This window comes from Camelus dromedarius, chromosome 6, assembly GCF_036321535.1.
Source record: "Camelus dromedarius isolate mCamDro1 chromosome 6, mCamDro1.pat, whole genome shotgun sequence".
NCBI classification, from domain to species: domain Eukaryota; kingdom Metazoa; phylum Chordata; class Mammalia; order Artiodactyla; family Camelidae; genus Camelus; species Camelus dromedarius.
This window is the reverse complement of record NC_087441.1, coordinates 24,330,467-24,355,523: the sequence shown is the minus strand read 5'-3', so window position 1 is coordinate 24,355,523 and position 25,057 is coordinate 24,330,467. Positions and strand designations below refer to the sequence as shown.

General features: G+C 38.5%; 1 protein-coding gene across 5 annotated transcripts in view; it reads right to left on the bottom strand.

Moving 5' to 3' along the window:
• The window catches only part of MAP3K5 (mitogen-activated protein kinase kinase kinase 5), a 202,174-nt gene that overhangs the window by 36,621 nt on the left and 140,496 nt on the right, over positions 1-25,057 (bottom strand). For all 5 annotated transcript variants that reach the window (XM_031456407.2, XM_031456408.2, XM_010983676.3 and 2 more), the window contains 6 exons: positions 24,236-24,331; positions 19,876-19,957; positions 8,750-8,883; positions 2,473-2,600; positions 1,680-1,816; positions 611-716 (listed from right to left, as the gene is read on the bottom strand). In XM_031456407.2, coding sequence (XP_031312267.1) covers positions 611-716; positions 1,680-1,816; positions 2,473-2,600; positions 8,750-8,883; positions 19,876-19,957; positions 24,236-24,331 — 683 coding nt within the window. The remainder of the gene's footprint in view (positions 1-610; positions 717-1,679; positions 1,817-2,472; positions 2,601-8,749; positions 8,884-19,875; positions 19,958-24,235; positions 24,332-25,057) is intronic.

Here is a 25,057-nt window from a genome sequence, read left to right as displayed (position 1 = left end):
GCTACCTTTCTGGAAGTCACTTTGTCTCCACCCTCGCAGGATTCTGCTCCAGAGGCAGCTCAGTGGCTGCATTGCCTAATTTTTCAGGAAGGCTTTCTCCCCACCCCACTTTTGAGTGAGTGAGTCACTTCCTTTTTCTGAATTGAAATCTTACAGTTATTTATGTTGTGAGTAGGAGAAGAAACCGCAGGGAGTAAACAGATTAGGAAGGAGGGAACTCAGAGTCCAAATGGGAAATGATTAAGGTATGAGTAAGGATCTGAGAGAGGCTGGGCCAAAGAAATGTTAAAAAAAATAAATCTCGTCAGGATTACAGTGGTTGTAGACCAACCAGGAGAGAAGTAATGACATGAAAAGAAAAATCAATAACAAATTGAGAGTTAAAAAAAAATCTTCAGTAGCATTAAGCAGGAAACCGAGCAAGTCATATAAACACAAGATAAGAAAGGGGCCAGATCACACTGTGTATAACATTTTTCAGTGAGCATCAAAAGATATCAACATTAATATCTGTGAGAACACAGACTAAATTTACCTCTCATGTTATGCTCAAACGCAGCAATTATTGCTTTAATTACATAAGATCTGTATCATCATTGCAAAAACATACCAGTAAAGGTTTCAGTACATGGATTTATGCCAGCAAGTCTCTTTGATGTCCCGAAGTCAGAGATCTTGAGGACACCACTGTAGGTATTAATCAACACATTGTCACCCTAGAGAAGAGAGAGTTTTAATCACAAGTGTTATCTTTCTTCTAACACTGCTTGCTGTTGCCTTGAAAGTCCAATAAGAAAAGGTGTCCTTACAGCAAACAGGGACACTAATTTTGTCCTCTTTATTAACAGTTACTCTCAATAGTGAATTCTTGACACCATTTTTGTTTATATGTTATCAGTTCACAAGTTGCTACTCAGGTCACAAGGTCAAACGTGGTTCCTACTTAGAGCTTGCTGTGGGTTACAGAATGTAGGAGCTGTCTGTGTTTGATACAGGTATGATGAGTTAAATTATGATACTTACAACTTCCAAGTCACTTTACTTTCTTTTCTATGTTATTTTATTTCTTTTCCAGGAATATTTAGGGACAGCACAAATAAATGGGTATTTGGGTTGGTTTTAGGGAAGTCATATGAACTTGCTTTCAATATAGTCCAGACTTTGTCATAAATTAATCAGTTCTGAATAGTCTCTTTTTAAAGAGAATTTGGTAAATTATCTAATTTTAGTTCAACTCATGAGTGTATGATACTTGTGAGATGTGGGGATTTTTTTTTTCCTTCTAACTATTCATCCATTAATTCAACAAATATTTACTGACTAGCTACTACCGGCAAGGATTCAAAGGTCAACCAGCCTGTGAGAGCCTCAGAAGCAGGGACCATCTCCTGTTTAATTTTGTTCTGCTGAGCCACCAGCCCCACAGAGCACGTAAAACTGTGCCAGACATGTGGTAGAAATTCAGTCTTTGTTGGTTGAACATGGTTAAGGAGTTTATTCCTTGAGTAGAAGAGACAAGACTTGAATAACCGATTCAAGGGCAGAGTGATATATTTCTGCTGTTTCTACAATTTATTTATTTATCATTTCAAATTAATACCTATAACACGATATGACTTTTGCAAATAAAACAATTACCCACCAAGAAACTTAGGAAACCAAATCCTATTGCATCCTACCTTTATATCCCGGTGAACTATCTGATTGTCATGGAGGTATTTTAATCCTTCCAGTATCTGCTTTGTATAAAAGCCAATGGTTTGCTCGTTGTCCTTCAGCGGGCCCCATTTGGACCGAAGAAGAGCAGAAAGACTTCCTGCAAGTAGGGAGGAACAGTGGATAAAATCTTATCCAAATGAGTTCTTCATGGCACATTAATAACGTAGCATTAATGTAAACTACTATTTGTTGGTTATTCACGGTGGCCTGGGTACTGTACTCTGCACTTGGGCTCAGATATAAATAGGAAAGTGTCCCGGTTCTGAAGATGGTCATTATCAAATACAGTCAAAATAAAGGGCCACTCAAATGCTAACCTGAATCCAAGTCATGATGCCTGACACTAAAATAGTTCTGATACTTATTTATTGTCCCCTAATAAACTGTAAGGTAACATCATATGTCTAATTTTTCTTTTAATTTAAAGAAATTAAGACCTGTAAACTTGTACATCCTATTCAATTTTACTCCTCCTCAAGGCTCTAGAAACACACATTTTTAAAGTATTTTTTTGAAGTTTTCCTATACTTTATATTTTTATTTATTTTTTTATTGAGGTATAGTGGATGCACAATATTATATAAGTTTCAGGAATACAACATAGTGATTCATAATTTTTAAAGGTTATATTCCATTTATAGTTATTATAAAACATTGGCTACATTCCCTGTGTTGTACTATATATCCTTGCAGTTTATTATTTTATGCATAGTAGAAACTTGTATTTTTAAAAGGAAGAAAACCATCTCTTACCTCCTGGGACCTGCTCCATGAAGATTTTAATGAAACCATTCTCACTGAAGGAGCCCAGATACTGGACAATATTTTTGTGCTTGAGATGCTTGTGCAATGCTATTTCTTCATGCAGGGGCTGGGAGTATCTAAAGGACATGCAGATACCAGTGAGCTAATTACATAGCCAGACTTTCATGTACACATTTAGGCAATACGAATTGAAAACGCCAGCTAAACATATGCCTGTATGTATAAAATCAAACACGACCATCTAAGGTCTTTACTTCTCATCACAGAAATTCTGTGAAGTTGGAGCCATGGTAAGGTCTGAGGGGAACTGTGTCAGGTACTGTTCTGGGCCTTTTGTATATATTAACTCACTCCTCACAACAACCCCATGGGAAGGTACTACTAAGATGCTCATTTTACAGATAAGGAGATTGATTCACAGACAGGATGACTAATCCTCCCAGGATCTCAAAGCTAGTAAATGACAGAGCTAAGATTTGAATCCAGGAAAACTGAAATCATCCACACTGTCCACATTAACATGACTTTCTGTGCCACTGGCTTCATAACATTACTTTATTATTCCTGGAGATTCTTTACCAGGAAGATAAAAATTGCAAAAAATTTTAATTTTCATTTTGGAACTTACTGAAAGGCCTACCAACTCTTCAATAGAAAACATAAAATCATTTATATGCTGAGTTTCCTTAATTCTATTCTAACCAATTCTATTATCTCAAATCCTAACCAAGCCTCCATACTGAAAGACCAGCTTTAAGCCAGACTTCAAAATCATGTACTCAGTATATGTTGCTTTATCAAATTATAAGATGAAAGTATTTGATATATCTGGAAGAGACAGAACAACACTTTCGATGATTATCTGAAGTATTATAAAGCTTGTAGGCTCTTAACAATCCTAAATATTAGAGTAATATATTACTATATGTTATATTAATATAATTATTGTATAACTAACTATGGAAGGGTGTCAGCAATGATAAACATAAACAGATACTCAAAGCTATTCCCTAGTTTTTTTTTTTTTTTTCTGTTATACAATGGAGGCTACAGGTATGAAAGGCACTAACCACTAAAACATAAAATACAAGCCTGATGCCTCATCATTTGCTTCAGTCCTACACGCAAGAAATGGTCAGGTCTTACGATGGCATATCTAAATAAGCAGAATGGATTTTTTTTTGAGTGCCAATAACAAATACTAGAATCAGTTAGTACTGGATAAAACTATTTTCATAAAGCTTATCAGCATAAACTATAAAGCTAAAGCAATTAGTAGGTTACAAAAATCCAAATTCATTTAATTTAAACAAACTGATAATCTGTGAAATATTACCAGAAAGCTGACAACAACAACAACAAAAATTGACTTGTATATTAGATCTTTAACTCATTTTATTTTTCTTTAGAATTGCTCTAGGAACTAAAGGCTGGTAATTAAACTAAACCCCTTAAAAAGATATAGGTTAAAGACAACAAAACCAATTTGATTATTGCTTGAATGAGATAACACAAGAAACACCAGTATCTAGTGCTACTAACAAGATACTTAGGTCATAATTCTCTGCTATGAAGATATCTGTGCGCTGCTTTTTCCACAGAGTTTAAAACTCTTTAACGCTAGTTAATAAGATTGCTCTTGATATGTATGAGATAAACTAGTGGCAATATCAGGCCAAATCTGTAGATTTCACAGATCAAGATGACTAAAAATCTAAAGAGGCTAATTCAGTTTACGATAATTAAAGGGCTCCCACCTCCTGACCCTCTATTAAATATCAATCATAAACGTTTAAATGTAAGATACTGGAGAAACAAGTATAACCCCCCCCCGCATTACATAATCAAAGGATAGCTCAAAAGTTACAATGATAGTCAGGATTCATCCTAGCTAAGAATAAGAACTCTTCTCCAATACGGAAACGATTAGTAACACCCAGCAATTCTAAGAGTAAGTGAAAGAAGTACCAAGCACTGAATAAGCATGAAATTATAATTTGTTCAGGTCCATAAGCTAAGCGTGTCTATGGGAATTACAAGAAAATCCCATTTCTTCTCAATTAGTTTTGACAATGGAAAGAAGAAATGGTATAGATAATCAGAGATACTTATGTGCATTTAGCTTTGAAAAATTATTAAATCATACATGTTTCCAGAGCCTCTCTCCTGAGTCAGATACAACCAACCAAACCAGTGGTTCCCAACCTTGGCTGGAAATTTGCATCTCCCAGAAGGATTTTTAAAAATATCTATGCCCATGACTTACCCATCCATGACCCAGAATTTGGGGTAGAGGGTCTGAGTATTTTTTTAAGTTTCTCAGATGGCTCTCATATATAGCTGAGTGGAAATACCTGACTGAAGTGAAGACAGTTCAGGGGTGTGTAGAATGTTAGTGGAAGAAGCCAACCTGAGGTTAACAAGTAGCTGGGGTAGATTATGAGAGTGTCCTTAAAATCCACCAGCTCGCTCTTAGGTGCTAACAAAAGTGTTTTTAGAGTGTGAGGGAAACACAGAAGACGCTGTTTTTGTTGCTATGATCCTTCCCTACAGAAAGCAGTGTTTGGTGTATGTGGGATCATGCATTATTCACATCCACCCTCCCGCCTTAGCAATTATCCTTTGTAATCGCTACCTTTTTAAAGGCAACCTCGAAACCTCTCCAGGGCACACAGATGGAAATACCTTTGTGTGCTGTATCTCACAATAATATGATGGACTTCACTGTAACCTTCTTTAATAGGTCACAAAAGGATGCTCCACGCCAGCTGTTCAAGAGAAGGACTTGTCACGCAAGTCGGTTTCAAACAGCCTACATTATGCTAAACAGTACTTTGTTGGTGTTCGTGTACTCTGTGTGTGCACAGTGGCAGCTGAATAAACTCGAGCTACAAAGATGGTTTTAAAAGTGGTTTTCTTCCAAGTACCTACTTAAATTTATCTGGTGGTGGGAAGGGAGGGCATGTTGCTAAAGATTAATGAGTTTTCAGCAATTTGATAGTGAGAACTCTTTTAAAATTTTATATTGCTTAAAAATCTACTCTGTGTATATACTACTTAAAAACCTATAGGAATATTTAACAAAAATTGTAATATGACAAATTAATATATATTATGCTAGATATTTAATGAATAGTTTCTATCACCATTTGGTAAGAATTCATATATCTCTCATGAATTAACAAAGGGGAAACTTGGCAAAAATATCACAGAACACATAAAATTGAATCCATACATGAGGCAGACAGTAAAAGCTGTTTGCTTACTTAATATCTGTTCTCCCCTCTTTCTGCGATGTTGTTTGGAGAAACAACTCGTCAGCTTAAAAGCTGCTGAGTTTCTAGCCATCCCTGCAGTTAGGGGTGGTCACTTTTGGCCAATGAGGTAGAGGTGAAAGTATGCTGGACATTTCTGAGAACGTTTGTTTTCCTTCTTCCTCTTCCTGCCTGGAATGCAGATACAGAGGCTGGAGGCAAAGCAGCCACCTGTCAAAGTCACGCAGCAAGGATGGAGAGGCTGAGGTCTGGGACACTGATTGCTGACAGGGGGGTCTTTTTCAGGTTAGGGAATCCGAGAAAGCCTCTTGAGGGCTTGAGAACTGAATTGGGACCCAACTGATGAAAATGAGGCAATCCTGCTGAAATCTGGGGACAGAGCCTTGGTGGGCCTGGAGGAAAGAGAGGTGCGTGGGGCTTCAGTGGAGGAGGTGAGGCCGCAGAGGGAGGCAGATGTCTATACTAAGGGTTCTGGGTTTTATGCTGGTTACATAAGAATCAATTGAAGGGTTTTAAGTAGTAGTGACATGATGTGATGTCAACTGGAAAAAGATCTCTGTGCCTTCTCTGAGAAAGGAAGGAGCTGAGGTGGAGGAAAGAGTGAAAGCAGAGACTAGTTATGAAGGAGTTGCAGTAAGGATTTTGGGTGGGAGACCCAAAGGCTTAGGCTGGTGATGGGACAGAGTGGAAAGATTCAGAATTAGAGGTTGAGACAACAGTAGGCCTTATGATGGAGTAACATAGAGTGAAACAGAGAGGAATCCAAATGAATCCTGGTAGTCTGAACAGCTGGATGGATGGGGTGAGATGAACTGAGAGATAGGGAATACCGCAGGTCAAGTACATTTGAGAGTAAAAACCCACAGTTCAGTTTTGGCCATGTTAACCTTTATCCAATCATCTGTTGATGGACATTTGCGTTGCTTCCATGTCTAGGCTATTGCAAACAGTGCTATGAACACTGGGGTGCATGAGTCTTTACGAATGGGAATTTTCTCCGGATATATGCCCAGGGGTGGGATTGCTGGATCATAGGGTAACTATTTTTAGTTTTTTAAGGAGTCTACTTACTGGTTTCCATATTGGCTGTACCAAATTACATTCCCACCAACAGCGTAGGAGGGTCTCCTTTTCACTAAACCCTCTCCAGCATTTATTATTTGTGGTCTTTTTAACAAGGCCATGTTAACCTTGAGGTGCCTTTTATATTTACAAGTGAAGAAGCTGGGTAAATCCAGGTAGCTCAGGGGAGTGTCCTTTCTAAAAAAGCTGATCATGTGACCCTATCATGATGGCCAAAAAGTGTAGAGTGGAGGGGCAACTAAAATATGTCTGTGATGCAGCTCAACATTAAAGTTTGGCCAAATAAGAAACATTGTTTTAAAAAAAGAGAGAAATATTATAATAAGAAACTCAATCCAATCCTCTTTCTTTCAGAGATTGAATCTGCAACACATAGAAATTCTGTCTAATGGATTGTAGGAGCAACTATTTTATGAAGAGAACGCGTAAGAGGAGCTTTGAGGCAGCAGAAATCATGAGATTAAGAAAGAATTGTTGCTTGGAGAAGCAGAGGATAGGACAGAGCACTAGAGCAGACAGCCCTACTTTGTGTGGTTCAAACCATGTCCTCAAATACTTCTGTTCTTCTCCCTCCCTTTTCCTTCTAGTATTCCCACAAGGTATGTTGCAACTTCTGTAGTTGTCCTACAGTACTTGAATTTTCTTTTTCAGCTTTTTTTCTCTTTACTTGTCTTCTGGAAGTTTCTATCGACATATCTGCAAACTCAGAGGTTGAGGCGTGTCCAATCCATCAAAGGCATCCTTTGTTTCTGTTACAGTATTTTCCACATCAGCATTGCTTTTTGATTCTTTCTTAGAATTTCCATCTCCCCACTTACACTGACATCTGTTCTTGCAGGTTGTCTACTTTTTCCATTAGAGCTCTTAGCATATTCATCACAGTTGTTTGAAAATCCCAGTCTGATAGTTCCAACATCCCTGTCATATCTGTCTCTTCAAACTGTATTTTTTGCCTTTCAGTGTGCTTTGTCATTTTTGGTGGGAAGTTGGACCTGATATATTCGGTAAAAGGAACTCTGCTGAATAAACCTTCAGTGGTGTGGTGGCGAGGTGTAGGGGGAAGGAAGCCTTGTGCTATGGTTTTGTGAATTAGTCTCTGTCTTTCAGTGAGCCTGTGCCACTAGGCTGTGAACTTCACAAATGTTTCTCAGTCCCCACTTAGATGGGACAGGATGGCTAGAGTGGGCTGGAGTTGGGCATTTCTCTTCCCCCAGGTTGGTTAGGTTAACACGACACAGAGTTTAGGCTCTGGTAAAATAGTTTCCCTTGAGGGCAAGCTTTGTTAAAAACAGAACACTCAGTTATTTTCAAAATGGTTATTTTCCCCGACCCCTGCAGGAAGCCTGGGAGAGGGAGATTTTCACAGATTTTCTTTGTGAGGACCTGTTAGGGCTCCTGGAGGCAAAACTTGCAAAAGTAATAGGACTGTCTTATGACAGTCTCCAATTTGGGGGCCATTGGTTTGTCCTGTGACATCACTTTTCTGACAGCTCCAAGAAGCATAGCTGATTTTTCATTTTGTTCAGTTTTCTCCTTGTTGTTTAGGATGAGTGATGATTACTAATCCTCCTTACATGCTGGAACCTCTGGTTCAAACCATTTCTGATGGTGATTATTCCTCATCTATCTGTATAGTAAACCAGCCATTATCCAACATAACCTGAGCCCAACACACAAGGGCCATCCTCTTCTCTATTCTTTGAACGTCCTGTCCTGGTTGCCTCGGAGATGCCATCCTTCCTTACCAGTCTTGTACTGACTCACTGAATGATGCAGCAGCTAAACCTCAAAGGGAGCTAATTAAAGCAGCAGAGTTTTCAGAGTTTCAGACCACCAAAATATTTTTAAATGCTATTAGCAACACAGATATCTTAGAAAACAGCTTTCATGAACCATGATTACTGTACCTGCTATCTCTCTCTGGGATCTCCTTAATGGCGATTCTGACTTGGTTGCTCAGATCTCGACCAGCATAAACTATCCCGTAAGTGCCTTTTCCTAAAACGACTCTGTCACCATTTTCATCATATTCATAGTCATACTACAAAAGGAAAAATGGGAGAAGATGGAAATATTAGTTGGAGTCCACATTTTAAACGTCAACTTTTTCCAAAAGCATTTTTCCTTACTTAATCAAGTGACTTTATCAGGGAAACAATAAGACTAAATTCTAACCCTGTTTTCCATTGATTCTGGAGATGAGTATGATTAGCATCAATGTCTATCAATATATCACATCTAATTAACCTTTTGGTTTTCTGCTTTTGGTACTATGAGAGTATTTCACACTCTGTCAGGAGAATAAAACCACCGAAAGCCTTTGGGTAAGAAGAATATTTTGAGGTCTTACAAGTTGACAATAGTAAAGCAAGGATTATTTGCACTTCAGCCCCAATTCCCAATTCCCCAAGATTAAAAAACACTTTGAAAAATGGAAGAAAAATTTCATTTTTGATGTAAAAAGGAAATATCTACACCTTTAAACCCCCAAACTGTCAAAGCATGCCAGTCGAGTATGGAAAAGTGGATCAAAATGAAAGGGGTACAGTGACACTTGGGAGGGACCTTCTCAGAGGCAACATACACAAAAGCATATCTTTTGCCGTGGACTTGAACTACAGGATTCAGGGTCATCAAATGATCAAGACATGTCTCTATAGAAACCCAATGTAAAACTAAGACCAGCAGAAGGGAACATCAGAACAAGTTCATTCTTTTGTCTACATTTTGCTGGGGTATAAAGCTGGCAGCCCAAGGCTACATTTAACTCACAGAAGGGTTTGAGTTAGCCATTTAAAAAAACCTGATTTGTAACAATCATAAACCAGGAAATTTAACATTAAGGCCAGTAAATAACCCAAAAGAGGGTAACAATCAAATTTTTACACTCACTAACAACATAGCCTTCAAATATAGAAAGCTGATAAAATTACAAAGACAGATAGACAAATATAAACCACAATAGGTTTTAACAGAACTCTTTTAGAAACTGATCTATCTAGCAGACAAATTCAAAATAGAGACCCTAATGGCACAAATAACAAGTTTGGTATAACATACACAGAGAGAGCCCTGTACCCAGACATAAATTCCTTTCCTGCATAAATGAAAAATATATAATAATTGGTCACATATTAAGCCACAAAGAAAATTTCAACAAATATCAAGGAATAGATATTATAAAGACCATGATCTTTGACCACAAGATACTAAAAATAAGATAGCCAAAAATATATTTGAAAACTGACTATTGCAGTTTAAAATGATCAATGGATTAAAAAGGAAATGATCCTGGGAATTACAAAATAGTTGAGAAGAATGACAAAGAGAGCATAACATATCAAATATGACAGACATAGAATTATGTAGATGAAAATTTCATGGCCTTAAAGAATTGCATTAGAAAACAAAGAAATTTTTAAATGATCAAGTTAAAGGGTCAAGAAAATTCAAAAAAAGAAGAATATATTACTATCCAAAGACAGTAGAAGGACTTCTGGTTTGGGCAATATGGTAGGCTAGGCATGTGAAAACTTTCCCGCCAAAAATTCCTAGATAAAACAGACATACCTTTAATGCCTAGCTGGAATCATTAAAAAAAAAAAAAAAAAAAAAGGAGCTAGAAGTAAAGAGGAAAGGAACACAAAAGGGATAATCACAAGAACTCATGTCTTGCAGCCCAAGGGGTGCGGATGAGGGCAGAGCTTTCAGTCTTACTAATCTAGGCCAGAGACTGGCAAACACCTTCTATAAAGAATATTTTCAGATTTGTGGGCCATATGATTACTGTGGCAGTGACTCAACTCTGCCGTTGTCAATGGCCCAGTCAATTTATAAGCAAATGGGTGTGGCTGTGTTCCAATAAGATTTTATCTACCAAGAGAAGAGGTGAGCAGGATTTGGTCTTTGGGCTATAGTTCACCAATTCCTTATCTGGGACTTTGGTCTTAATGCCCATTGGGGATATGAGGCTGTGTGCCTATGCAATGTGAAATGGTGGAACACAAAACTAGGGTCTTTGAAGGACTGTAAATTGATGAAAGGGTGGATTAGAAAAAAGTCAGCCTACTACACTGGGAGATAAAAAGTTTGTTTGTCTTACACCAAACTGGTCAAAACCAAGTCTCTTCTGAATATTTTCAACCATTGGCTGATCCTCATGCTGTCTGGAGTTCAAATTTACACTTATCCTAATACCCATAATTGGTCTTGAGCCTGGGAAATCCCTGGAGTGCCAAGAGAAACAAAGAAAAACATTTAAAAGGAAGACTCCCTTAATACAGGCTATGTAGGAGTCATTGGTGATGCACCAATGAAACTGAGCTCACAATCCAAAATTTTTAAATATATAAGGAAACAATTCACCACCAGGCAGTAAACATAGTCCAAAAATTCCACCTGAAGGAGCCCAAGTCGCCACACCCAATTTCTGTGGTCCAGACTTCCACCAGGCTATGATGTGTGTGCTGGAAATCTACCAGCCAGGACCCTGGCCAGCAGGAGGCAGGGCAGGGACCATCACCAAAGTAGCTTATCTTTGTCAGTGTGGCCTATCAGAGGAACAGAAACTTACACACTGGACTTGGTACTAGCACCACCTTACATTATTATAATGCACTATAATTCAAAAGAAAACAAATCAACTTTCAGCAACCTACCTCATTTAATGGTCATAATAAGCCTGTGTCACAGTAGGGAAGATCTACGATTAGCTCCAATTTACAAATGATCAGAAATATCTTCCAGTGAAAGTATGTCAGAGCAGTGATTTAAACCCAGCTCATCAGATTCCAGATTTTGTGTTCTTTCTACCACCAATGCTATAGGGAAATCCTTTTATGCATAAGAGCTTATAAGGCGCATCTTAGTTTATTTCCAAACACCAGTATCTAAAGGTGTCCCAACATACTGTCAGTACCACTGAACATCAATTTGCTTACTCAACCAGACATACAGTAGACATCTGTTGGCCATCTTAGACTCCATTCTTCCCTTTCCCTTACTCTCCATAATAAATTGATGCCAAATACCACCAAGATGATCCTCACTGCTCTTGCCTGAGATCAGGCCCTCCTTGCTTCTGTACTAATTCTACAGACTCTTAACTGGCCTCCTTGCCCTCTCTCTTGTTTCCCTGTTCCACAATTCATTCTCCATTTAGTTGACAGTAAACTTTCTAAAGCCCAAAGTTCCAAAGTTCAAAGTGAGCTTTCCCATGTTCATACCACCGCCTCTGCTTTATTGGTTCCTCATTACTTTCAGAATCAAATCCAAACTCCTGAGCCTGGCATCAATGCCCTTCACGATCTTATTGCTGCCTCTTCTATCTCATCAATCTCTTCCAAACACTCTCAGTGAGGTTCCCTAGATCTTTGTGCCTTTACACATGTGGGTTTTCTACCTAGGTAATTCTGCCTCATCCTTCAAAACAAGGAAGCTCTCTTGAACTATCCAGCTGACCCTGGAAAGCTGGGTTAGATTCTGGTCTGATGTGCTCCCAAGGCCGCCTACCCTCCCTCTCTCATGCATTTTTCACTCTCTTCTTATCCAATTTGCATTCCAGTCTGCACTCTGAGCTCTCTGAGAACCCATATTTTATCTTTAATTGCTCTGTCCCTAGTCTTAGCCTTATCTAGCTTGTAGTAGATGCTCAGTGATTATTTGTTTAACTAATCAATCAGGCAATAGAAGATTTGATGGGAACCTTTTTTAAAACCAGGTGCTAAAACAAAACATTTAAAGTCAGTATCTGTTTATTTTTGACTGAGAGGAGTTTTGCCACAAGGATACTCTTAGTGCATAGTGAAGAATATGCAAGCCTCAATGACACTGCTCAAGCTTTAGTTTCCCTCAGAAATGTAAACCATCAAAAGATTATTCTTTTTTGTCATACTAAGTGAAGTAAGCCAGGAAGAAAGAAAAAAACACCATATGATATCACTTATATGTGGGATCTAAAAAATGACACAAATGAACTTATTTCCAAAACAGGAACAGACTCATAGACATAAAAAATAAACTTGTGGTTACCAGGGAGGAAAGGAGAGGGGGGAAGTGGAGGGATAAATTGGGAGTTTGAGATTTGCAGATACTAACTACTATAAATAGGTAAATAATAAAGTCCTACTGAATAGCACAGGGAACTATATTCAATACCTTGTAATGGCCTATAATGAAAAAGAATATGAAAAGGAATATATATAACTGAATCACTCTGCTGTACACCAGAAATTAACACAACATTGTAAACTGACTATACTCCAATTTAAAAAATAAAAAATAAAAAAAGCTATTCTGTTCTTGAAAAAATATTTATTAGGCATAGAGGTTGACTCCTGATAAACAAAGTAGTCATAGTGAAAATCATTCCAATGGGTAATTGCTGCTTGCTCTCTTTGTTTTGTTTTTTTTTTTTTAATCTCTTCTTTCTATTCTTACAATATAGAGATATAAATTGAAAAGGCACGTTTGAGAAAACTGCCCTGGCCTATAAGGACGGAGAATTATCTATGTGATGGCCAGAAAAAGTAGAACAGGGCAAAGGGCAATGGCTAAGTGAAGGCAGGGTCTGTCTAATGACAAATGTGGAGAAAAAGAAGGCAGGGGTGGAGGGATAGAGTGTTTAAAAGAATAAAAAGTAAAATTACACTGCTTATATAGTTTGCATTCTATTTCTATGGCAATGGGTTCGCAAATCAGGTTGTTGCTAAGGGAGACGACTGCATTTTGAAGCAATGATGGGAACACTTCTGGAATCAGCCCTCTCTTGTTGCCCGCCCAGAACAGTCTAAACGGGCACTGGGAAGAGAATGAGCGTAGGAAGACTGTACTGACAAGGCCAAGCAATGACGTGGTGATTCACTTCGTCCATGCACCGTCAGGGACCCAGAGTAAAACAATCACCTTCTAAGAAGCCACGCCATTCCCTGGGGATTTAATTACCTTAGATGAGTAGTCACCCCAAAGACCCAGATGGTAGCTTTGCTAATTTTCAGTCTGTATTGCCTTATTAATTTGTAAATGCTAAGCACATCAGTATCTATGAACAACATTAACAGAATACTAAAAACGCTTTAGGTACAAATATCTTATTTGATAGCTCTCTCCTTCCTTGGATCTCTACTCACATGTTCCATTCCCTGGTCTCCTTGTCTAAAATTACACACTCTGTTACACTGTAACCTCCTAAATCCTTCCCTGCTGAATTTTTCTCCTTGACACTGATCATTATCAAACATACTAAATATTTTATTTATTGACTATCAGTCTCCCACTAGAATGTAAGCTCATGAGGGCAGGGGTTTCCTCTGTTTTGTTCTCTGCTAGATTCCCAGCACCTAGAAGAGTGCCTTCCACATAGCAGGTGCCCAATAAGTATTTGTTGAGTGAATTCATGGGATCCACTTGGACCCACTAATGTGACAGGAAGATTATTTCCAGCTGAAAACATCTGAATAAATAGTAGCTGTAGAAAAAAACCTACTCTTCTGCTGACTTAAGCAAAGCCTCTTGAAAATACAGCTGCCATGATTCCCTCTTGGGGAGGTTTAGGACCACTTGTACCTGGATGAGAAATTATGTAAACAACAGCTTTTCAAAACTTTCTGTACCTTCTACTTGTTTCTCATTCGTTTCCCACCATGTTGTTGCTTTCCCGTAAAGTCCTATTAATGACTTTTCTTATTAAGATAAATAAACTTTTAACTCTAGCTGTTCAGAGGTACCTTCTTTGCATGCTCCCACGTACAGGAATAAACTTTGTCTTTTCTTCTGCTAAGCTGTCTTTTCTCAGTTAATTTGCAGGCACCCAAACACAGAACCTAAGCTGGTAGAGGAAAAAGTTTTTTTCCTCACAACAGAATAATGAATGAGCCACAAATTGACAGTCTTATCATACAACACTGTAAGTGAGAGCTTTTCTCAGACAGTGCAGTAACTGTGGGTGTTTAGCTTCAGATCTGCACAAAAATAGAAATAGGATGCTAAAGAAAAACAAACCCGTGTGCTACTTGATGACTCTGAATTGATTTAAATGAATTTTAAACCATAATTCACTGTTACTGTCTGTGAGGCAAACCATCAGAAAAAGCAATAGCAAGGTATTTCATCATCTGGCAGATGTTTGAGTCAAAGGAAAACATTCCTTTTATCTTGCTTGTCCCCTCTCCATTGACAAGGGGCCATCTTCCTCTTCATGCACATTGGAAACTACATATGAATAGGTTCACAGGGCCTGTTGGTACGATTACCTCAGGCTTGTGTTAATCAACTGCCCATTTTGATAAAACAGTCCAGTACAAATGCATAAAAGAAAAGGAAGGATTAGGAAGAAAGGGAGGGAAGGAGGGTGGGAACAAGAGAAGGAGGGAGGCAGGGAGAATATATGTATGTTTGAAAGAGGCATGAGGAGGAAGAAAACATATTCTGTACTGAACACCAGAGAACCTCAGCAATTTATGTTTTTTTCAAAGAAGTAAAAAAAAGTGAGAGATGAAGAGAATAAATCAATAGAGATTTGATTATGGTATTCAGCTTGATTATGGCATTCATTCTTTCATTGACTTAATGTTGATTAGACAACCTTTGAGCCAATTTCCCAGCATTTCCTCTGCTCCCTCCAATCCATATCTCCCTCCCCTAGTTTGAGATATTGTTTAAACAACTCTGGTTTTGTCACTCCCCAGCTTCAAACCCTTCTAAGCCTTTGGAATGAACTTCTGCTTGGATGCCTGGCTAAACGCAAGACTTTGTGGTTAGAAGGTAAACAGAGCCATAGTCCAGTCTTGAGATTGAACGGTCTGGGGCAGGTTATCGAATTGCAATGCAATGAGAAGAGTTAGGGCAGAAGAGAGGGCAAAAAGGCTGTAAGAGCAGGGAAAAGTGAGAAGAGGTATTGAAAATGACTCAAAGAAAAAAAAAAAGACACTTGAGTTGGATCTCAAAAAATTAGGATGCAGTCACCAAGTAGGACAAAGCAGAAAAAGCATGTGGAGCTGGGCCGCTACATGTCAAGCCCACAGGCAGGAAAGGCTTGGCTGTCTGCAAAATGGAAAGGACTTTGGCATTGCTGGACTGCAGGGTAGAAAGGAGAGGGTAAGTTACAGGTAAGAACATCATATGGTATGGAAACCTTCTACAAAGAGTAGCATCAAAGGTTTTTATTAGAGCAGTCACAGTATTAAACTGCATGAGAGATCTCTTCAATGATAGCAGAGACAGTGCACTGATGGAAGGAGAGAGATCAGGCCACGTGAGAGATGATGAGGACCTGAGGTGCGGGGAGTGACAGAATGACATGGAGGGGCTGCAGGAAAACACCGGTGTGAGGAAGAAGAGCGGCTGGAGCAGAGGTCTCTCTGAGGTGCTGGCTTGGGTAACTGCGTAGATGCCCTCGCTCTTAGTGAAGATGTGAGAGGCTGGGAGAACAAAAATAGAGACCACAGCTGGTGAGTGTTAGAACTCGTATAGTTAACTGCAATCAATTGTTTAATGATTTCAATATAAATTTATGAATACATTAAATTATTTAAGACATGGGTTCATAACTCTTCCATTTCAAAATACAGCCTTGAGTCCAAAAACATGGCCTTGAATCAAAAGAAGCTGTTTCTCTTTCTGTTAAAAAACAGAAAAGTCCTCTAAAGTGGTATTGAGCTGTATTTTAAAAAACCATGCACTCTTTGTACTAATTTTGAAAATTATAAAAAATGCGAACTAGGAAAGGACATTAAAGATCTTCTTGTTCAACTCTCATTTAAGGAATGATATCATCTTAACCCAGCAGGAGTAAGAATTTTGTTCAATGTTATAAAACAGGCTGTTGGGAAAGCAGGAACCAGAAGCTAAGGGCTCCTGACCCCGGTACAGGGATCTGATTAAAGTCAAGTATTATCGGTTGGAGAAGGGGTCTGACCATGACCCAAAGGAGGCTGAATCCCTCCCACAACTGTGCTGCTTCAAAGAAACTTTATTATCCAAATCAGAAAGAAAAGCAAATCTTCACTTGGGCTTCGAATAAGAAGTCTAAGGATTAGCTTCAAATTTGTGGTTTATAGAACCACATTAATAGTTAATGTTTGCCCAATGTTGACACCACACCAAGAGAAGTTAAAAACCTTACAGGGCATCTGACCTTTCCAACTGTTTAATTTTGTTTTGGGCCAAGGTACCCAGAGGCTTCAAGAATGACTGACACATGTACTGAAACCATTTTAATTCTCTCTCAAAATGGAGGTAAAGATCAGAGAATACTTATTCTGCATACAAATCTTCATCGCCAAAGTAATCCTTCTTGTTTATACCATGAAGAATGGGAAGAGGAGGAATTATTTGGGGTGTGCCATTCATGGGCTGACGTTAAAGTTCAGTTTGTGGTAATGAAATTTAGGAACTCATCTTAATCAAATATTTAGAATACTGAAAAAATAATTTTAGCCAAGAATGTTGAAAACAGCTAGAAATGTAATCAAGGGTATAATGGAGTTACCATAAATTATGCAAAAATATAAGTTAAGGCTATGTAATAACTCATATTGTAAAGCTCTGGCTATGGAGGGATAGTCCGTGAGAGGGAGAGCCAAGATGGACATCATCCTCGTCACAGCCCAGAACATCACTGTATCTGTTTATTAATGTTATGCTAACAGAACACCCATGAATACAGCATCGGCAGTATCACTAGTGGTGGCATAATGGCAAACTAAGCCGAAATACTTCAAACAAGGGTGCTTGGGTTCACCGTCCAGACTCTACTGTCCACTGGGGATGCTGCAGAAGCCATTCTATGTCATACATTTTAAATCATTCTGATAGAATGCGAAGGGCAGAAATATAAGAGAAGCATGAGTTAGGATCACGTTGATGAATCAGAGAGCACTATGGTATGAGCTGTTTTTTGTGAGGTCAGCAGACCAACTGAAACTCTCTGGATATTCCTGGGAAGAGGCCTGAGCATTTCCGTCTTTATTTGGCTGGTGAGTGTTCGCAGTGCTTTGCAGCAGAATTGTCTGATCGGGAAGTGTCTCACAAAGCCCACTCCATTTACTACCACTGCATATAGAGCAGAAAATCTTGACCCTGCATCTTCTTGGAAGCTCTCTGAAAAGAGATCTACCCACCCCTTTTACATTATAGGAGACTGAGTCTTAGAAAAATCAGCTGGCCGGATTCTCACAAATTCTAAGGCGATTAAAGCTATGTTATGCTATGCATATGGTTAAAGGAGTTTCTACAGCAGAATCTCTAAACTGTTGATTCAGTCAGTTACGAAGACTAAGCATGTCTAACATGGCCACCATAGCCTGGCTGTGCTAGGTGTATTTTTGCTAAGACAGATTTAGTTTTTCAAAGAAGGGTATGAAATAAAGGCTGGATATCACTGGTTAAAAAAAAAACACAAACAGCAATTTATGATATTGTAAAAGAATTTTCTGGATTTTCCAGTCTATCCACATTATAATTTACTACTAATGGAACTGTTTCATTTTCATTGTCTTTGTTAATTTTTACCCTGACACTGGCTATGTATCAAGTGATTCTAAATTTAACCCAAATACAAACAGAGATAATGAGATAGAGTCAAAAGAACACTGATGTGGAAGTCAAGAGATCCAGGTTGCAGCATAATCTCTTAAATAAGAAAACAGAAAATTATAAAATATAAAGCAGGGACAAAGAAGAGGTATGTCTATTACTCCTGTAGACAGCAAGTTAGTTCATAGGGAAGATTTTTTTCCAAATTAGGTCTATCATCTTCTTCGAACTTTAATGAAAGAGTCTTAGGCTTATCTAGGACTATCAAAACTATACAACTGCTAGATAATTACAGGACTTCACTGTAGACAGACTTAACAATTGGTTATTATATTTAAATTCTCAGCTGTTACCCGACTACTTCAAGGCTTATATAAAACTTCTAGTGTATGAGATGACAACAAAGTGATCTAATACCTAAGTATGCCAGTCAGGTTGGTGCTCTGCTTTCTTCAATCTCACTTTTACATTAGAAATGTCATTTTCCAGTATTTCTTGGATTCAGAATTCCGTCCCAAGTCATACATGGGAAGGGCTCAGAGAAAACAGAGGCCCACGGCCATGTCTGGAGACGGGGCGTCCTTCGGACACTGAAGATGCCCAGGTGCTAAAGTCAGCACTCTTGAAACTCTCCAGCCTTGGTCCTCACTGTGCTGGGAGGCTCGTCTACACACGGTAGACAGACATGACAGAGGAAACGGACACAGTGTGCACACAGGTGCCTGCAGTGTACTGTGTCCAGGAGGCGCAAGTGAAAGGGCTGCAGCTGAGAGGGAGAGCTCCGGGGGTGATTGTCACTGCCTCCTCTGTTCTGTTCATCTTCCATCGTTTCAGGTTCTTAATATAAGCATACAAATGAGGACCACAAAGGGCTCTACCATTCAGAATTTTCATTACATTTGCTTGTGTGAATTGCACATATCTCAGAGGAGAGTATAAAATGTGTGAGGGCACTGTGGTCCTTGCACTGAGGGTAATCAACACCCTCCGAGATAAAGCATAGCTACTCACTATCACATAAGTAAGATGCAAAAACTCATTATTCCTGAGAGTTATCCAATGTTTGCTTTCCAGCCCCTTTTTAACCAAAGGAATTCTAGAAGTTGCTTTTAATATTAAGGGAAAGATTACAGGCTCTGGCTGAGTCCTCTAACCTTCACCACTACTCACATAAAACACACATACACACACACACACACACACACACACCCCTTTTGCTCAGTAAAACTTCAAATGGCTCATTTAAAAAAAATTGGGGCACAGGATGGTATAGCTCAGTGGCAGAGTACATGCCTAGCATGCGAAAGGTCCCAGGTTCAATCCCCAGTACCTCCATTAAAAAACAAAAAGCAAAAAAAACCTAACTACCTCCTCCCTCTCAAATTTTTTAAAATAAATAAATAGATAAAATTTAAAAAATGAAAAGTGGAAAATGTTATTTAAAAAACAAATCAGCCACAGAGAAACTTAGTAAAATGAACGCAGAGACCGAAGGCATTACCTCCAGGGAGTCGCTTTCACAATCTCCTTCCTCCGTAGCTCTCCCCTTCTCTTCGGTAATGGTGTTCACCATTTCGAAAAACCTAAAATGAAAATTGGTATGTGGTCACTGATAATATGTAGAATGTTAAATATAAGCAAGTAATATTTCAAAGTGACTTCAGAGCAAAAACTGGAAGCTAAAAGAGTCAGGCAATAGTCAGTCAATCAACAAAATATCAGTAGCTGTGCGGAAAAGTATGAATTTTCAAAAAGAAAGCACAGGTTGGTAGGATTTTACAGAAGTTTCTGACCTAATGCCTCCCTGCCTTACTTCAAGTAACAGTGACAGTTATAGAATTAGAACAATGAGGCTAGACAAGGTCATAGAGATGTTAAGAATGTGGACTTGGATATCAAAATGTGATTGCTAGTATTTGCATGATTTGGGGCAAATTCCTCCACCTCTCTGAGCCTCACTCTTTAACTGTAAGTGGAGAATATGTGTATCCATCTCACAGGGTGTTGTGATGATGGCTTAAGGTAATACTTGTAAAGTGCTCAGCACAGTGCACTCATTAAACATTAGTTGTTATTGTTTTGCCGTTAATAGTATTATTTCAAATGGGACGTAACAAAAATACCCATATTCTGGAACAGTGTCTCTAAATTCTGAGGTGACTGACACAGTGTTGGCCACTACAATGTTTGCTCTCAGATACTGAATCTTCTGCCTGAGCACCTCAATATCATACACGTGGGGTCCCCTAAAAACAGTCTGCAAATACTGATTGAACCAGGAACAACTCGATTTTATGTTTATAACAAGAAGCCACCTTTCTTTTGGTGACAAACATTTTCTTCAGGAATGCTTCTCATAAAGCTTTTTGCTTCTTTTTTTTTTTTTTTCCTAGAGACCATTTCAGAGTCAAAATATTAGAGCAAGAAACAGATTTGTCCCCTGCAACACTATCTGTGTCTATCCATTCAGAGAGGATGCTAATGGTTTCCAGATGTGAAGTAAGAGACACACTGTGAACGGCTGATGATCTCACAGGCAGGTCACTGCCAGCCCAAGGGAAGAGCAGGTTACTGTGTGACGAGAAAAGTTTACCCACCACAACTCAGAACCTTTTCACTGTCTCTGTACCTAAGAGATAACAGAAGATAAATATTGGTCCCTGCCCCCCAGGTCCTGGCAAAGAGCTCCTAAAACCCTTGTAATTTTCTAAGTGATAAGAACACTGGGAGCATCTCTTGTTCTAATATTTGTCTTTGACCCCATCTCTGAAACCCTATCTCATCAGGGCTCCTAAAACCTCTGTAAATTCTTAAGTGATAAGGGAACCAGGAGCATCTTTTGTTCTAATGAGGCAATTCAAGTGGGCTCCTGGATGGGGGTTGGTCACAAGAAAGACCAACCCATGATTAGAAGCTTGGAATTTTCAGCCTTACCCCTCACCCTCCAGAGACAGGAGAGGGGCTGGAAATGGAGTTAATAATTGTTCATGCCTTATACGAACAAATACGAACACAAATTTTATCCCTTCCCTTTACATGTTGCCCTGCACCTTGTTTTTTTAATTTTTAAATAATTGTAGGCTCACTCAGAAGTTGCAAAATAGTACGGAGGATTCCCATGTACCCTTTACCCAGCTTCCCTCCAGCGACAATATCTTAAATAACCATAGTACAACTATCAAACCAGGAAACTGACAGTGGCACAACACAGTTAAACTTATTTGGATTATACTAGGTTTAGATGTCATAATTTTTTAGGTCTTGGTAAATAGCTCTATGAAGTTTTATCACATGTGTAGATTTGTGTGACCACCACCTTAATCAGGGTTCAGAACTGTTCCATTACCACAAACAAAGTCCATAAAATACTGCTTTATAGTTACACACATCTCTGAACCCTAACTGCTGGCAACCACTGAGCTGTTCTCCATCACCGTGTTTTGTCACTTCAGTGATAATAAATAATATACAAGGAATAAAACCAACATTTTTAATAAAACATAAATGGAGTATAACCCTTAAAAATTGTGAATTACTATTTGTACACCTGAAACTTATATATTATAAATCAACTATACCTCAATAAAAATTTTTAAAAAGAATAATAAATAATACATGGAATTCACAGTAAAAAATAATAACAATTGTTCATGCCTACATGGGGAAGCCTTCATAAAATCCCAATAGTAGGGGGTTCAGAGAGCTTCCAGGTTGGAGGAAACATCCACACAGGGAAGGTGAGACATCCCAACTCCATGGGGACAGAAGCTCCTGCGCTCAGGACCCTCCCAGACCTCACCCTATGTATCCCTTTACCTGGCTGTTCATCTGTATCCTTTATCACATCCTTTAATAAACTGGTAAACATTAGTAAGTGTTTCCCCAAGTCCTGTCAGCCTCTCTAGCAAATTAATTGAATCCAAGAAGGGGGTCATTGGAGCCGCTGATCCATAGCCAGTTTGTCTAAAGCACAGGTGACAACCTGGGTTTGCAACTGGCATCTAAAGTTGGGGGAAGAAACACTCTGGGTTTGCAACTGGCATCTAAAGTTGGGGGAAGAGCCCTTAACCTGTGGGATCTGACTCTATCTCCAGGTAGACTGAGTTAAATTGTAGGTGTTACAGAGAACTGCTTGTTGTGGGGAAAAACCTCCAAACATTTGGTGACCAGAAATGTCAGAAATGAAGTGTTTTGTGAGAGAAATAAAGGAGATACACAGGAAGGAAACACAGTAGGGAGGAGCTGGGGTTTTCCCTACATAGGAAGGAAAATGCTGAGTTTTTCTTATACAGTATCTCTTTTCATCCATCCACCCATCCATCCAACAAACACTCATCAAGTGTCTACTAGAATCAAAAGCTGTTCTGGCCTTTGGGAATATGACAACGAACAAAATAGACAAAGTCCATTTTGGAGTTGGGAGTCTGTCTATGGAGTTTGCATGTGGTGCCTAATGATGGTATACTTTGATGAAGACCACATATCATGATGAGTTAGAGACAAAAGCAAGTTCAACCAAGAGAAGAAAGTGAAAGACCCAAACAAATTCCAGCTTTAAAGATAGACTTTAAGATCTGGGGTAACGACTTAAATGAGCTACTTATGCAAAAATTTTCAACACGAATATTTCTAAGTAGAATATAACACTTCTAGTGGGACCGGAGCACAGTAATTTTTAGATGCTTGGATTCCGGAGTCACACGTGCCTGGTCCAAATCCCAGATTTTATACTTTTTGGCTTTACATGTTTATAGGCTAGTTAAACTCTCCAAGACTCTACTTCTTTTTTTTTTTTTTAACTCTTTTTGACATAAATATTAATATTACCTACCTAATAGAGTTTATCTGAAGATTAAAATAGATATTAGGTCTGGGGTCAGCACTCCATAAATCTTAGCTACAATTATCATAAAAACAAATGACTAGCCCTTAGACTTAAAGTGTAAGTAGAAAAGTAGACCCTATATATGCATAGGAAGTCGTTATTTACAAGTCTTTTTACTATACATTTTACAATAATAAAGATACAGCTTTAGCCAAAAATTGTAGATTAAACAAACATGTTTTGGTACCAAGATAAAAATGACTGACTGTATTTTGTAGCTAGGATATCAATCATTTATAATGGGGTCAAATAGTGATTATTTGAATACGAAAAATTTCCAGCAAAATCTTACACTCAAGGTGGCTTTAACCTGCACTTTGGTGTCTAAATTGTCACTCACTTCTCTAGGTCCCCACAATTAGTCACTATAGTCTAAGGGAACACAAGCTTACTTATTTATTAGCCCAAAGAAATACACTCAGGGAGGTTAACACAAATATACAATGCAGTCCATGGATTTTTGGATTATCTCTTACGAGTTTAGATCAGATCACTAGTTCTTAACCCAGTTTTTTCCTCTATCAGAAAATCTGGGGTAGGTCTCAGGCACTTTCTAAAGCTCACCAGTTGATTCTAATGAACTGGTGAGCTTTAGAACCAGCTCTATGAACCAGAGCTAAGAGCCACTGTCGTAGATAATAGTGAGATGATTCAAATGAATTCAAGACTAAAAATTCTGGTAATCATATAATAAATGAGCACTTTGAAAAGGAGACATAATACTTGGCAATTAACTGGTAAATTTGGTTAATGTTTTGTCTGTGGAAAAATAAGGACTTAGAAAAGGTTGATTTATTAAAGAGAGGCCCCCAAATTAAACATGCCACATAATTATAAAATACTAGCACAAAATGAAATATTTACGTAAGCACATGGCCAGGAGTAGTTTACAGGAGCTACATGTTCACTCATTAGCTAAAAATAATGATCAGGTAAGAACAGTCTTTTTCCCACATAAACAATGACTAATACGTACTTTTTACAATGAAGTTCTGTACAGAAATAGATTTGGAAATCATCAGAATTGTGAAGCACATAAAGAAAACAGCATCGTTCTTCAAATTTAGAAATACTGAAACAAACAAACAAAAAGAATTATTCAGGGTAATCTCAATACCTCCATGTACCGTAATGAAAAAGAAATACTTTTTATATCCAGTCCCAATTATGATATCAATGTTGTTTATACCAAAACGCTATAAATAGCACTTTTAACAGTGACATTCCCTGTACCACAACACTAAAATTATTTAATAGTCTGAGAATTGTCCTCCTACTCATATCTGCAGATAAAGCAGATCTGGGGTATTATAGGCACATAAGCTGTGTGTCCCTCCAACTGAGCATGGAGAAGGGGTCTTCGTCTCCTGTAGCACTAAACCATGTGCTGGGCGGAAAAGCATAAATATTAACTGGCTGACTGACCTTGGTAATTCTGGCTCTATGAGATCTGTCCAACAATAAAATGTTTCCAAAGCTGGGAAGGCAATGCATGGAGGCAGTAAAAGCACCTCCTTAGTTACAGAGATTTTAGAGAAGTGAAGAAATGTGAAGCAGCACTTGGTTTGGACTCAGCAAGTTGTTTACTTTATAGCAATGGATACAATTTTGATTTTACCAGTCAAGCCATGCTATTTAATGCCAACAGTTGGCAAATATTTTCTGCAACGGGCCAGAGACTAATATTCAAGCTTTGCTGGCCAAACTACTCAGTTTTGCTGTTGGAGCAGCCTGAGATAATACAGAAATGAATGAATGTGGCTGAGTTCCAATAAAATTTTACTTACAAAAACAGGCA